This window comes from Cetorhinus maximus, chromosome 2, assembly GCF_964194155.1.
Source record: "Cetorhinus maximus chromosome 2, sCetMax3.hap1.1, whole genome shotgun sequence".
Lineage (NCBI taxonomy): Eukaryota > Metazoa > Chordata > Chondrichthyes > Lamniformes > Cetorhinidae > Cetorhinus > Cetorhinus maximus.
Genome location: NC_135880.1, coordinates 93,455,679 through 93,471,675, shown reverse-complemented (window position 1 = coordinate 93,471,675; position 15,997 = coordinate 93,455,679). Strand labels below are relative to the sequence as shown.

General features: G+C 41.0%; 1 protein-coding gene across 2 annotated transcripts in view; it reads left to right on the top strand.

Moving 5' to 3' along the window:
* The window catches only part of LOC144695973 (aldehyde dehydrogenase 1A1-like), a 116,057-nt gene that overhangs the window by 50,893 nt on the left and 49,167 nt on the right, over positions 1-15,997 (top strand). For both annotated transcript variants that reach the window (XM_078567112.1, XM_078567120.1), the window contains exons 5-6: positions 8,687-8,816; positions 13,975-14,036. In XM_078567112.1, coding sequence (XP_078423238.1) covers positions 8,687-8,816; positions 13,975-14,036 — 192 coding nt within the window. The remainder of the gene's footprint in view (positions 1-8,686; positions 8,817-13,974; positions 14,037-15,997) is intronic.

Below are 15,997 nucleotides of genomic sequence, written 5' to 3'. Positions count from 1 at the left end.
TCCACATGTAAATGTAACTCACCAATCTTATTTACTTATTAGCAGTAGTAAGGTTAACTAATAAATAAAGAAATGACAGGTTTATTAGCAGTAGGAAGGTTAACTAATAAATAAAGAAATGGCAGGGTTACTCCGACCTCTAGAATGCATATCCTGTGCTATGTGGGAACTCCAGGATGTGTCTCAGCTGTACAGAAGGTACAAGGAAGACCGGAAGAGCAATTGTGATAGGTGATTCAATAGACGAATAGATAGGCGTTTCTATGGCCGCAGACGTGAATCCAGGATGGTATCTTGCCTCCCTGATGCCAGAATCAAGGATGTCATTGAACAGCTGCAGAGTACTCTGAGAGGGGAGGGTGAACAGCCAGCAGTTATGGTCCACATTGATACCAATGCAGTCAGAATTTAGGGAACTAGGTAGGAAATTAGCAAGCAGGACTTCAAAAGTAGTAATCTCTGGATTAGCATGCGCAAGTGGGTATAGAAATAGGAGGATAAAAGAGATGAATGTGTGGCTGGAAAGATGGTGCAGAAGGGAGGGTGTTTGATTCTTGAGATATTGGGACCAGCTCTGGGGGAAATGGGACCTGTACAGGCCAGATGGGTTACACCAAAATAAAACTGGGACTGAGTTTCTTGCTGAGCTCCTTGCGATTTGCTAGCGCTATTGAGGAGGGTTTAACTAACTTGGCAGGGGTGTGGGAACCAAGAGATAATGTCAGGGAGGAGTACTAAGGTGCACAGAAAACTGGGAGAGATAGATAGAGTAGAATAAGGAATAGCAAGTTCATAGGTGGGGTCAGAGTAAGGGAGAAAGTAATAAAGTCTAAATCAGGGTTACTGCGCATGTATGTGAATATACGGATTGTGGTAAATAAGATTGGTGAATTACAGGTGCAAATGTACAAGTGGAAATATGATGTTGTGGCTATAACTGAGATCTAGCTCAAAGAAGGACGGGGCTGGGTGCTAAATATTCCTGGATACAAGGTGTTCAGAAAGATAGGAATGGAACAAAGTGTGGTGGGGTGGGGGGGTGGTGTGGTGGTGTTGGTGATGGTGGTATCGATTAAGGGAAGCATTGCGGTGCTAGAGAAAGAGAATGTCCCACAGGGGTCAAGGACTTGGCTAGAGCTAAGGAGCGAAAAAGGTGCAAGTACATTGCTCAGTGTAGCCTATAGGCCACCGATTGGTGTGAAGGATGCAGAGGAACACATCTGCAAGGAAATTACAGAGAGGTGCAAAAATTATCATGACTTTTATTATCTGAATGTAGACTGGGATAATAGTAGTATAAAGGGAGGGGGTATTTGTTCCTAGAGTGTGTTTAGGAGAATTTTCTATAGCAGTGTGTTTCCAGTCAAATGGAGAAGGAGGCACTGCTGGACCTGGTTCTTGGGAATGACATGGGCCAGATAGATGTGTCAATAGGAGAACATTTAGGGGACAGTGATCATTGTATCATAAGGTTTAGGCTAGCTATGGAAAAGGACACAGAACAATCCTGAGTAAGAATAATTAACTGGGGGAAAGCCAACTTCAATGGGGTAAGAACAGTTCTGGGCCAAATAAATTGAGTCAAAAGAATTGGCATGAAAAACAGTAGCTGAACAATGGGCTATCTTCAAAGAAAAGATAGTTCAGGCATAGTCAAGGTATATTCCCTCAAAAGGGAAAGGTAGGGCAAACAAATCCATAGCTCCCTGGGTGACAAAAGAGATAGAAATTAAGATAAAGAAGAAAAAGTGTGCTTATGACAGATGTCAGGTAGAAAATACATTTGAGAACCAGGCTAAATATGGAAGTTTCAGAGGGGAATTGAAAAAGCAAAGAAGAGAAGCAAAGAGGGAGTGTGAAAAGTGACTGACAGTCAACATTAAAGAGCAACCCAAAGTCTACTATAGGCATATACATAGTAAAAAAGTGGTAAAAGGAGGTGCAGGGCCGATTAGGGTCCAAAAAGGGGATTTACACATGGAGGCAGAGAGCATTGCTGAGGTATTAAGTGAATAGTTTGCAATTGTCTTTATCAAGCCATGGTGAAAGAGGAGATAATTCAAACACTAGAAGGGTTTGAAATTGATAAGGAAGAGGTATTGGATAGGCTATCTGTACTTAAAGTGGATAAGGCACCAGGGTTGGATGAGATGCACCCAAGATAAGTGAGGGTGAAAATTACAAAGTCATTGGCGATAATTTTTCAGTCTCCCTTAGACTCATGGCTGGTTCCAGAGGACCGGAGAATTGCAAACGTTACACCCTTGTTCAAAAAAAGGGTGTAAAGATAAGCCCAGCAATCACAGGCCAGTCAGTTTAACTTTGGTGGTGGGGAAACTGCTATAAATAATAATTCAGGATAAAATTAATAGTCACATAGACAAATGTGGATTAATTGAATAATGCCAGCATGTATTTCTTAAAATTGTGTTCAACTAACTTGCTGGAAATTGTTAAAGAGGTAACAGAGAGGTTTGATGAGGGCAATACAGTTGATGTGGTGTACATGGACTTCCAAAAGGCATTTGATACAGTGCCACACAACAGACTGGTGAGCAAAGTTATAGCTCATGGAATAAAAAGTACAGCAGCAACATGGATACAGTATAGTCATAGTGATAATAAACAGAGACTAGCGGTTAATGGATGTTTGTTGGGCTGGAGGAAGGTTTATAGTGGAATTCCCCAGGTGTCAGTGTTGGGATCCTTGCTTTTCCTGCTACATATTTATAACCTAGACCTTGGCCGGGATTTTCCAGCCCTCTCATGGTGGGACCTGCTGCAGGAGATTCGGCAGCCCAGCCATAAGTCCACTGACTTTCGACGGAACTGGACGAACCTGATGGCGGGCAGGGCTGTAAAATACCACCTCTTGGTGTACAGGGCACAACTTCAAAGTTTTCAGATGATACCGTTCACAATGCTTCCAAGTTTTGTGAGTGTTGAAAGAGGTTTCATGCATTGGTGTTAATTTTCCAAAATTCTATAGATTCTGGAATGGTTCCTGAAGATTGGAAGGTAGCAAATGTCATCCCACTATTTAGGAAGGGAGGGAGAAAGCGAACAGGGAACTACAGACCCATTAGCCTTACATCAGTAGTGGGTAAAATGCTAGAATCTGTTATAAAGGATGTGATAAATGAATACTTGGAAAATCGTGATCTGATTGGGCATAGTCAGAATGGATTTGCGAATGGAAAATTATGTGTTATGAGCTTGTTGGAGTTTTTTGAGGATGTTACTAACAAAATTGATAAAGGAGAGTCGATGGACGTAGTATACTTGGATTTTCAGAAGATTTTTGATAAGGTCCCCTACAGGAGGTGGATTAGCAAAATAAAAGCACATGGGATAGGAGGCAATATACTGGCATGGATTAAGGATTGGCTAACAGGCAGAAAACAGAAATGAGGAATAGATGGGTCATTCTCGCGTTGGCAGGCTGTGACTAATGGGATACCGTAAGGATCAATACTTGGGCCCCAGCTGTCCACAATATATATCAATGATTTGGATGTGGGGACCAAATAATATTTCCAAGTTCGCGGATGATACAATGCTAGGCAGGAATGTGTGCTGTGAAGAAGATGTAAAGCAGCTACAGGAGGATTTGGACAGACTTAATGAGTGGGCAAGAAAGTGACAGATAGATTATAATGTGGAAAAATGTGAGGTTATCCACTTTGGTAGAAGGAACAGATGTGCAGAGTATTTCCTAAATGGTAAGAGATTAGAAAGTGTAAATATACAAAGGGACCTGGATGTCCTTGTCCATAAATCATTGAAAGCTAACATGCAGGTGCAACAGACAAATAGGAAGGTTAATGGAATGTTAGTCTTTATCGCAAGAGGATTTAATTACAGGAATAGTGATGTCTTGCTTCAATTATATAGAAGCTTGGTTAGACCGCACCTGGAGTACTGTGTACAGTTTTGGTCCCCTTACCTCAGGAAGGATATTATTGCCATAGTGCAATGAAGGTTCACCAGACTTGTTCCAGGGATGGCGGGACTGTCTTATGAAGAGAGTTTGGGGAAACTGGACTTGTATTCTCTAGAGTTTCGAAGAATGAGACATGATCTCATTGAAACCTACAACATACTTAAAGGAATAGACAAGGTAGATGCAGGTAAGGTGTTTCACCTGGTTGGGGAGTCTAGAACCAGGGGACAAAATTACAAAATAAGGGGAAAGCCACTTAGGACCGAGATGAGGAGAAATTTCTTTACTCAGAGGGCCGTGAATCTTTGGAATTTTCTACCCCAGAGGGCCATGGAAGCTCAGTCATTGTGTATGTTTAAGGTAGAGATTGATAGATTTCTGATTAACAACAGTGTAAAGGGTTATGAGGATAGTGTGGGTAAAATGTATTGAATTGTTCGATCAGCCACGATCATATTGAATGGCGGAGCAGGCTCAATGAGCTAAATGGCCTTTTCCTGTTCCTATATTCATATGTTGAACTTCAAAAGGACATTGACAAGTTGGTGGAATGGGTGGATAGGTGGCAGATGAGGTTCAATGCATAGAAATCTGAAGTGATTCAGTTTCATTCAATTTTCATTCGGAAGAACTTGGAAAGGTAATATCAAATAAAGGGCACAATTCTAAACAGGGCGCAGGAGACCTGGGTGTAAATGTGCATAAGTCATTGAAGATGGCAGGACAGGTTGAGAGAGAGAGGTTAATAAAACATACAGTATCCTGGGCTTTATTAATAGGGGCATAGAGTACAAGAGCAAGGAGGTTATGTTGAACTTGTACAAGACACTAGTTCGGCCTCAGCTGGAGTATTACATCCGTTTCTGGGCGCCACAGTTTAGGAAGGATGTGAAGGCATTGGAGAGAGCACAGAAAAGATCCACGAGAATAGTTCCAGGGATGAGGAACTTCAGTTATGAAGATGGATTGGAGAAGTTAGGACTGTTTTCCTTGAAGAAATGTAGGCGGAGAGGAGATTTGATAGAAGTGTTCAGATTCACGAGGGGTCTGGACAGAGTAGACAGGGAGAAACTGTTCCCACCCATGAAAGGATCGAGAACAAGAGGGAACAGATTTAAGGTAATTGGTAAAAGAAGCAAAACCAACATGAAGAAAAGTTTTTTCACACAGCAAGTGGTTAAAGTCTGGAATGCACTGTCTCAAACTGTGGTGGAGGCAGGTTCAATTGAAGCATTCAGAAGTGAATCTAAAAAGGCAGAATGTGCATGTTTTACAGGGAGAAGGCACTAAGTGAATTGTTCATTCAGAGAGCCAGTGCAAACACTATGGGTGAAATGGCCTCCTTCTACACTGTAACATTTCTGTGATTCTGATTGGCAAAGGGTGCCAATTCTGGCAAACAAAGCTTTGCCGCCACCTTGGAGATGCACGTGGCACAGAGATTGCGAGATATTACAGATGTCACCAGTAGAGCTGGGGGTGACTTTGACTGCCACTGAAAATGCCTGGCCACCTGGTCCACTTGGCAGGAGCTCTTTTTCCAGGAGGTTTCCAGGAGCCACATGACAGGAAATTCTGAGCCTTCTGAGAAACTGGTTCTCAGTCATGTTGAGAAAGCTAGTCATCTGCCTATATATCTTGTGTTGGGGTATCCTCCTGTTGGGCTGGAACTCTTTGTTCATCCCTCTTGTCTTGTGGTGTGGCAGGTGGTTGAGGAAAAGGTGGCTGCTGCTCATGCTGGTGCTGCTTCTTTTATTCCTTATCAGATGTCCAAGGTGGAGCTGCATGAGTAGCTCCCATGCTTCTGTTGGGGGAGGATTAAAGGGAGGGTTTGGAGGGGAGGGTTGCCTCCGATAGGCACAGGGGACTCTCAGAGAAGGTCTCTCCCCACTCTTGCCCAACACCAGCTCACCCAGTAAAAGCTGCTGGCCACCCATCTGGCATGGGCCTCCCCTGCTGTGGGTAAAATAATAGCGCGGGGGTGAAGCACTTAAATGGCCACTTTAGGGCCTCAACAGGCCAAGGCCCCCCACCACCCTGAGAAATGGGAGACAGGTTGGGGCAGGCAGGCCACATGTTGCATTTATGAATCCCCTCTGCCTTCAAACCCACCAATGGGGACTTTAATTCAGCCCTTGTTCTGCATTTGTCCCTCAACCAACACTACCAGAAATAGACCACTGATTGTTTATCTTATTTGTTATTTAAGAGACTTTGTTGTGTGCAAGATGATTGGTTGACAGCCATGTTTGCCTATCACAATTGTAATTACAATTCAAATGGCTGTGATTGTGCTTAATACTGAGCATAACGTTCAGTATTCCTTTCAGCCCAATGGAATGTGAGGTATCAGGTTATGACCAATTATTCCCCAGTAATATTTTAAATGATTTATTCTCTCAATATAATCTTATTTGCAAACCATTGGGTGACTTTTCTATCTTAGCACACCAGTGTATATCTTACCACACCCAGCGTATCTCTTAGCATGACAGGAGTATATATTGGGAATTCACAGTTGGGGCTATTTTCAAATGCAAATTAGATGTAGTAATTATTACACCTGACTTCCTAGTACACCTGCCCATGACATAAAGTTCTGGAAGGGAATGCCAAATTATAAAATTTATACCTTATCATAAATTCTCAAGGTAAATAACAAATGCAGTCAAAACAAAATTAGTAAGCATGATTATGGGGATGAATTTCAATAGGGTCCTCTTGGTTATCTTCCAGACATCAGTGGAAAAACCATGTGAAAACCTCAGAAAAATGGCCATTGTCTCCATTCTTCCTGGGGTTCCCACTGAAACTATAATGGACAAACTCTCACAGAAATTCTCCTGAAGCTTGTTTATATGATGAAATAGCTGCAGCTAATTCCTCTTACACACCCTTTCTCATCCTTGTCCGAATCTTTAAAGCATTAAGAGTTAGGATCAATTGATTAACTAAACCTGTATCAGGAAAGGAAGAATTAAAACATCAAAAAACATTGAATGAGGAAAGGCTATTTGACCCATCAAGCCTGCTTCAGTCACAAACAATGTCCCCCGTCATCCACTCTATGTGGCTCATTTAAGTATGAACTCAGTGATTACCTACTGCTACAGGGATGCCATTCATGAACAACAACAATTTGCAATTATGTAGCACCTTTAACATAGTTAAACACCTCAAGGTGCTTCACAAGAGCAATTTTCAAACAAAACTTGTCACCAAGCCACACAAGGAGATATTAAGGCTAATGACCAAAACCTTAGTCAAAGAGGTAGGTTTTAAGGAGTTTCTTAAAGGAGGAAAGAGGAGTAGAGAGGCAAAGAGGTTTTGGAAGGAATTCCGAACTTAAGGCCTAAGCAACTGAAGGCATGCCAGCCAATGGTAGAGGGATTAAAATTGGGGTTGCTTGACAGGCCAGAATTGGAGGTATGCAGATATCACAGAGGATTGTAGGGATGGAGGAGATGACAGAGTTAGGGAGGGGTAAGGCCATGGAGGGATTTAAAAACAAGGATGAAAATGTGTGCCTTGGGATGTTTTACTAAATTCAATGCACTGTATAAATACAAGTTGGTGTTGTTGTTGTTGACTCTGTGGAAAAGAGGAAATGTTGGAATTTGAGCTCCCTCCAACTCGCACTCACTTCTATACTTTAATTCCTGACCAAAATTTCTGTACAAATACACCTTTATTCTCAAAGGTCATCAGGCAGCTCCAGAAAATGTATTCATCATCAGAGCTGCACTACTCAAATCTGTTTTGCTGCCCTCCAGACAACACTCCATTCCTCTGCACCCTCCCCCCATTCCATGCACCCCCTCACACTTCCTGATTGCAGCAGTACCTGTGCATCCCATTAAGTATTTGAGTTATATGACTTGAATTAATTAATATGAGGACAAATTTAAATGTCAGGAAAAAATGGAATTACTCTGTCTTAAATACTTACCCAAAGGTTACTGACAAGTTTCAATGCAGCTGTTTTGTTAGCTCTACATTCATCAACTATTTTGATCTAACACTCAAAGGGATCCTTTTGTGATTATCACAAAATAGTGTGTCACATGATTCATGGAATGGTACAATTACACTGAAGGTCATTGTGCTAGATTATTTAATAAAAGTCTTTACACCGTTTCTTCTGTTAGTTAACCTTAAATTAAGGTGAAATTTTAATAGTCGTTTGGTAGTACAGAACTTGAGTATTGCTGAAAAATCAGGCTTTTTTGTCGAAGCTTATCATCTTGCAATTCATCAGTGCAATTTGTAAGAATACCAAACGTAAAGGGAATAGCAATTTATACTGTATAAGAAGAGAGTCTTGATTGTTTGATGAGTGGACTGTGATCAGTAGAGGTCTTGCCATGGAGGATGCACCGGTTGATGGTGACTAACAGTTAACTGCCAAGCATTGTTTGAAATTCAAACCAGGCAGCTTGACTCTGATTAGTCAAGGCATTGCTCTGAGGAATGAACCAGCAAATGGCTGTCACTTATTTTGTTTAGCTGAAACAGGCACAATGTGTGTACACGTTTTTCTGTCTGCAAAGAACAGGGTCCTGTGTATTTATATATGTAGCTTCCAGTACACATAAATGCTTCAACAAAAAATGTTTTTTCAGCAATGAATTTTTAAACTTCTTATTAGGGATAGCTTCTGGCACTCTTGGAAAGCTAAAGCTGATTTAACTGTAGTTCATTGAACTAATATCACTGACTGGCAGATTTTTCTTTTTATTTAAGACAATAGAATCTATTGACTCTGGAAAGCTCTTCCTTCATGCATACTTTGTTGACTTAGATGGCTCAATTAAAACACTGCGTTACTATGCTGGCTGGGCTGACAAAATCCAAGGACGTACCATCCCTGTGGGTAAGGTTTTATTTATGTTCATTAATTGTGTTGAATTAATGTTCTCGTCTAACCTTGAAATAAACACTGTGGGAATTTTCTAATAATGTAAGAATGTTTTCTCGAAGAGTGTTTATTTTTAGCCAAATTATTCTAATCTCAAGCTTCACAGAACCAGAAACAAAATTATCTTGTCTGTTACTTCCAGTACAGGTCTTAAACTTCACTAATCCTTGAATAGCTGTGTTAGATAGAAAAGCCACTTAGTTATATTATTAGACAATTATAAGTAAGTTATTAACAAGTTATTCTCAAAATGCACATTTATCTAAGGTGAGTCATAATTGTAGATCTTTAGCTTTGGCTACTTTTCTTCCCTTCTAATCTGCCATAGACATTGATTTCGTGCAAATGTATGGATCCAAAAGCACCAATATAAACTCCTGTGGAAGTGGTCTTTCATCATAATGAGCATAAATAGTAAACGTTAGTATAACCATTCACCTTTGAGGGGCATCACAGTGGAATCCAATTCCATGTTTACCAAAATTGCACTAATGCACTTTTCAGCATAGATGATTTGGAATACTATGCCACCCCCAACCCCAGAAATTGTACTGCCCCTACCACCCTGACAGCTGAGGTTATTTAGAGACCAGAAACCTGGTCTATCCTATTGGTGATTTTATTGGCGATTGGAGTTATCATTAGGTAGTGTGAAAAATAGGTTTTCAATTCTTTTGTATCCTTAGCAACGTATAAACAAGTAGTTGACTAAGAATAGGGGGTTTCCATGGCAGAGTTTTGCATCTAATTTACAAGATACAAGGGGCAGAATTTTGCCCTCGTCGGGTGGGTGGGCCTGGGGGCGGCCACGAAAGTGACTGCCACCCACGATCAGGGCCTGACTGCGATTTCACGCTGGCAGGCCAATTAAGGCCAGCCCAGTGTGAAACGCGCGCTGCAGCGCTGCCTTTGTTGCAGGGGGGCGGAGGGCGAGCGCAGAAGTTCGTGCATGCGCATGAGTGCGTGCAAGAAAAGCTCTTCGAGGCACAGAGCTACCTCAGGGAGATGAAGATTTTTGAAAATAAAAAAGAAAGATTTTAAAAATGTTTATAACATGTCTTCTCATGTGACTCACATGAGAAGGGACATTTAGAAATTAGTTTGAAAAATTTTAAATTGTTTTTTAATGACTGATCAAAACCTCATCCCGCCCATGGATGACGTTTTGCAAAAAATCCAAAGGCTGCTTGGCCTTTTCATCTGCTCGCCAACCATTAGATTGGATGGGCAGCAAAAAATTTCATTTAATTAGATCTTTAATGGCCTTAATAGGCCTGTTAATTGTTGGCAGGCGCGCTGCAGACTCCAGCTCGCACCCGCCGACTGAAATATCACGTGAGTGCACGATGACGTCAGGATGCTCGCCTGATATCATCGCGCGTCATTTTACACTTGTTCGGGTCGGGCGCACGCCTGCCCAATTAGTGCAATATTCTGCCCCATGGAGTTACATGTACATGTACTGGACTTGTAACAGTGAACAGTACACTTTCACTTTCTTTGGCTCAAGGATATTTAATATTTCTGTTATTTTAGGCATATATATATCAATTATACTTTACAGTTTGTTACATTATTGTAACTACATGTTATTCAGGGTGAAGTAAATTCAACTGAATTCTGGCAAGTATGTGAGAATTACTTGAGTCCTTGGGTCCCATGTTGTATAGCTACAACTGCTGCAAAGAAAGCTTTTTAATAGTTCCCTGGATACTTCTTAACCTTATTTCTAAACTGTTTAATGTTGGCAAAGAATCAACTGACCCTTTTGCCACTAATATTAAAATTTCAGCAAACTTAGTTTAACATTTTTCTAAGCTGCTTTCAATCCAAACTGATACTTGCAGTATGACAGTACCATTAAAAAAAGCCAACTGGCATTATAAACTGATAAATTAAAATGTTCCCTCCCATTGCCGGAAGGAGACTTTTCAAAAGATATGTTGCAGAAATATCTGATAATTTCCAGGGAGGCCAAAAAGCAGAACAAAGGAAGCACAACTAAATTAAACATCAAATATAATTTAACTAGTAAAAATATGCTTTCAACCTTTCAAATAATTTCTCGTCCTTGGAATGAAACCACAGAATGTTTCTAGCACTGATTTGAACTGAAAATAAATCAACTCAGTCTCAGACCTGTAGACTCAAGCTTAGTAAATTAGTTCTTGATATGAATAACATTGTTTGTTTAAGGATAAATTGGCATCAGAAGTTTTAACTTTTAGCATAAAATAGGCAGTAAATTGTTGGAAAAGTTATTTTTAACCATACCGTGAGGGACCCACAGTGTTCCTCCATACCGTGAGGGACCCACAGTGTTCCTCCATACCGTGAGGGACCCACAGTGTTCCTCCATACCGTGAGGGACCCACAGTGTTCCTCCATACCATGAGGGACCCACAGTGTTCCTCCATACCGTGAGGGACCCACAGTGTTCCTCCATACTGTGAGCGACCCACAGTGTTCCTCCATACTGTGAGCGACCCACAGTGTTCCACTATACTGTGAGGGACCCACAGTGTTCCTTCATACAGTGAGGGACCCACAGTGTTCCTCTATACTGTGAGGGACCCACAGTGTTCCTCCATACTGTGAGGGACCCACAGTGTTCCTCCATACTGTGAGGGACCCACAGTGTTCCTCCATACTGTGAGGGACCCACAGTGTTCCTCCATACTGTGAGAGACCCACAGTGTTCCTCCATACTGTGAGGGACCCACAGTGTTCCTCCATACTGTGAGAGACCCACAGTGTTCCTCCATACTGTGAGAGACCCACAGTGTTCCTCCATACTGTGAGAGACCCACAGTGTTCCTCCATACTGTGAGGGACCCACAGTGTTCCTCCATACTGTGAGGGACCCACAGTGTTCCTCCATACTGTGAGGGACCCACAGTGTTCCTCCATACTGTGAGAGACCCACAGTGTTCCTCCATACTGTGAGGGACCCACAGTGTTCCTCCATACTGTGAGGGACCCACAGTGTTCCTCCATACTGTGAGCAACCCACTGTGTTCCTCCATACTGTGAGAGACCCACTGTGTACCTCCATACTGTGAGGGACCCACAGTGTTCCTTCATACCGTGAGGGACCCACAGTGTTCCTCCTATGCTGTGAGGGACCCACAGTGTTCCTCCATACTGTGAGGGACCCACAGTGTTCCTCCATACTGTGAGGGACCCACAGTGTTCCTCCATACTGTGAGGGACCCACAGTGTTCCTCCATACTGTGAGGGACCCACAGTGTTCCTTCATACTGTGAGGGACCCACTGTGTTCCTCCTCATTCTGTTAGGGATTCGCACTCTTCCTCCTCATACAGTGGGGGGTCTACACTCTTCCTCTTCATACGTGAGGAATCCACACTCTTCCTCCTCATACTGTGAGGGGTCCATAGTGTTCTGCCATACTGTGAGGGATCTACATAGTTCCTCCTCCATGCTGTGAAGGATCCACAGAATTCCTCCATACTCTGAAAGATCCATGCTGTTTCTCCTTACAGTGAGGGACCCACAATGTTTCAATATGTTGGCGAAGGGCTTTTAATGTTCTTACTTATTATGAGGGATCTGCAATGTTATCTCATGCTTGCGTACTGTAACTATATCATTATGTTTTCATTTTCATTTTGATGCTGAGTGATTTTTCATGCACATTAAAGCAGCAATTTAACTGAGAAAATGATTTGATTTCTAAGTACCAGAAAGTTGAGGGGTACAAAACTACTTCCAAGAGGTAATATCATATCTCTTGAGTGTTGCACCAAGTTAGTAAACTCTAGTCTGAACAAAAGCCATGTTTAAAAGTTCCAAAACACTGCCAGAAAGCTTTTCAACATTTTTACTAATTTTTAATTATTATTAATATTTTGAGAGAGCTGATGTTCCTGTCCATTCATAACTGTAAAAATTAACATATGCTATGTTGTTTTCTATTGCCCACAGTGACAATTACTTGGGTCTATGCTTCCCACTATGCTCGTGCTGTGGTGAGGCTGGTATCTGTCATATAAAATGGAGCTTGAACTTAGATTTTAAGATAGGGACTTTCTTTTTAAATAATCTCACTTATAAACGCCATTAAAAGGTTTTAGTAATATTAATGACTGGGTTAATGATACTGTTAAAATAGTAGATGAATGCAATAGGATTATGTTTAATTTTCAAATGCTAATTAATCACAAGTAATCAATTTTAAACTAAAGAGTTTAGTAGAAATATATGATCTAGTTGTACTTATAGTACATGTTCTGTCAAATATACTTCAATTGTCTATAGTCATTGCTGAAAAAAGAGACATGTCTAAGCTTTTTGTCTTGCACTCATCAGGACACTCTCAAGAATATCAATATAAGGGGAAAAGAACTATTTATACTGTATGTGAAGAGAGTGCTGATTGGCTGGCAAGTGGTGTTGCCATGGAGGATACACCACTGCTGGTGAATGACAGTTAACTGCCAAGCTTGTTTGAAACTTAAACCAGACAGTTTGAACCTGATTGGTCAAGGCATTGTCTTGTCAACACAATGTCCAATGTGATTCTGTGATTGGACAACATTTGCTAAATAATTCTCAATGTGCTAGGAATTATGCTGACAACCAATTTAAGATTGTCAGTCAGCTCATATTGCAGTGTATTTGCGTGTACTAGAAGCTACATATATTAATACACAGGGCCCTGCTCTTTGCAGACAGAAAGAACATGTACGGCATGTTTCAGCTAAACAAAATAAGTGATCGCCACTCACTGACTTATTCCTCAGGGCAATGCCTTGACCAATCAGGGTCAAGCTGCCTGGTTTAATTTTTTTTTTTTAATGCTTGGCAGTTAACTGTAAGTCACCATCAACTGGTGCATTCTCCATGGCAATGCCATTTGCCAACCAATCAGCACTCTTCACATACAGTATAAATTGTTATTTTCCCCTTATATCGGTATTCTTGCAAGTGTCCTGATGAGTGCAAGACAAAAAGCTTAGACATGTCTCTTTTTTCAGCAATACTCTATTGTCCATATTAATTTAAAAACTACTTCTGAATTACAAAACTATACAAATGTTTGCTTAAGCTACGTGATGAAATTATTAGTTTAATTCCATATTTTCTATTAGATGGAGATTATCTCACATTTACAAGACACGAACCAATTGGAGTGTGTGGACAAATTATACCCGTGAGTAACAACTGTGATTTGATTTTATTTGACCAAGGTTCCAGAAAGGCACTGTAAGGTGTTTGACTTCCAGCTACATGAGTATGAAGTAACAAAATAGTCAGCTGTATATAACACTATAACATGGGGACTAGTTTGTGCCATCTTTTAAAAAACTGTACTTTCACTTCTGGGAGCTACCTACAAGTTTAGTTTGGACTGAAGATAATCATGTAAATCCCTCCTAAAATCTTTCCATATGCCCAGCTATCTCACTTCCTTTAACACTCTCCTTAATATTTATCTCTTTGATAAAACTTTAGTTATTTGCCCTGATAACTCCTTATTTGTCTCAGTGCCTGATTATGTCCCTGGGATGTTTTTCCACATTATAGGCATTCTATAAATGCACATTGTTGCTGAGGTGTAAGCCCACTTTCTCCTTCTCTTTCTCTTTCCTGTTTTCTTTCTCTTGCTGTCTCCAATGATTGTTCATGGCCCTAAACAAAATGAGTTTGGGTAGTTTCATTACACAAATCCAAATGCAAAACTATTTCAATTTATGCTCTTTGACGTTGGGTCACATTCGTTCATATGAGAAGAAAATCCTATTGTTTAGAAGAGTGCTATCATTTTCTTGTTTATTAATAACCAATCAGTGCTCAGAATAGAGAAAATCAGGCAGTTTCTGTAACAGACAAAAATAAACTCTATGGTAATGATACACAAATTTGATTTCAACATAAAGTAAATATTGGAGAGGAAGTACCATCATTTTTTTTTGAACTCTACCTTGCTAAAATGATCATTCCCAGTTATCATCAGTTCCTCATCAATAAACTATTGCAAAAGGTTTATTAAATGCTTCAGTGTGTAACCTGAATATTTATCCAACATAATAATCATTCAATTATGTAATATTATAGATGGTCTGGCAGGCAACAGAATTAAAGATGTGCTTGAATGAGTTGAGGAGACAATATATTAACAATTAATGCTTGATACTTCAAAGAATTTGGTAAATTGTATTTGAACTTTTAGTTGTGCATGATCAATTTCTAGTGAATATGAAAGTTAATTTGCATTAATTACATGCAAGTTGATTTGAATTCATTAATGACTTACTGATAAATATCATGGCCAAGAACAACATTGGCTAGAAGATTCCTGCTCCTAAGTCCTATGTTCCTACAAGGTTGTTCGCATGCCATCGATCCTTCATTTATGAACAATTTAATCACATAAAGATAAGAATTTCTTCATTTATGAACAATTTAATCACATAAAGATAAGAATTTCATTGAGAATTGTCGGCGTGACATTAGTCTTCTCAATTTCTCTGCTCCTCTAACCCATTCTAATCTGTCTCTCTCTGAACTTACTGCATTCCGTTCTCTCAGGTCCAACCCCAACATTGTCATCAAATCCGCTGACAAGGGTGGTGCTGTTGTTGTCTGGCGCACTGACCTCTACCTCGCGGAGGCTGAGCGTCAACTCGCAGACACTTCCTCCTACCTCTCCCTGGACCATGACCCCACCACTGAACATCAAGCCATTGTTTCCAGGACTGTCACTGACCTCATCTCCTCTGGAGATCTTCCTCTTACAGCTTCCAACCTGATAGTCGCCCAACCTCGGACGGCCCGCTTCTACCTCCTACCCAAAATCCACAAACAGGACTGTCCCGGCAGACCGATCGTGTCAGCCTGTTCCTGCCCCACGGAACTCATTTCTCGTTACCTTGACTCCCTTCTCTCTCCCCTTGTCCAGTCCCTTTCCACCTACATCCGTGATTCCTCTGATACCTTACGTCACATCAACAATTTCAAGTTCCCTGGCCCCAAACGCCTCCTCTTCACCATGGACGTCCATTCCCTCTACACCTCCATCCCCCACCAGGATGGTCTGAGGGTCCTTAGTTTCTTCCTCGAACAGAGGCCCAAACAATCCCCATCCACCACTACTCTCCTCCATCTGGCTGA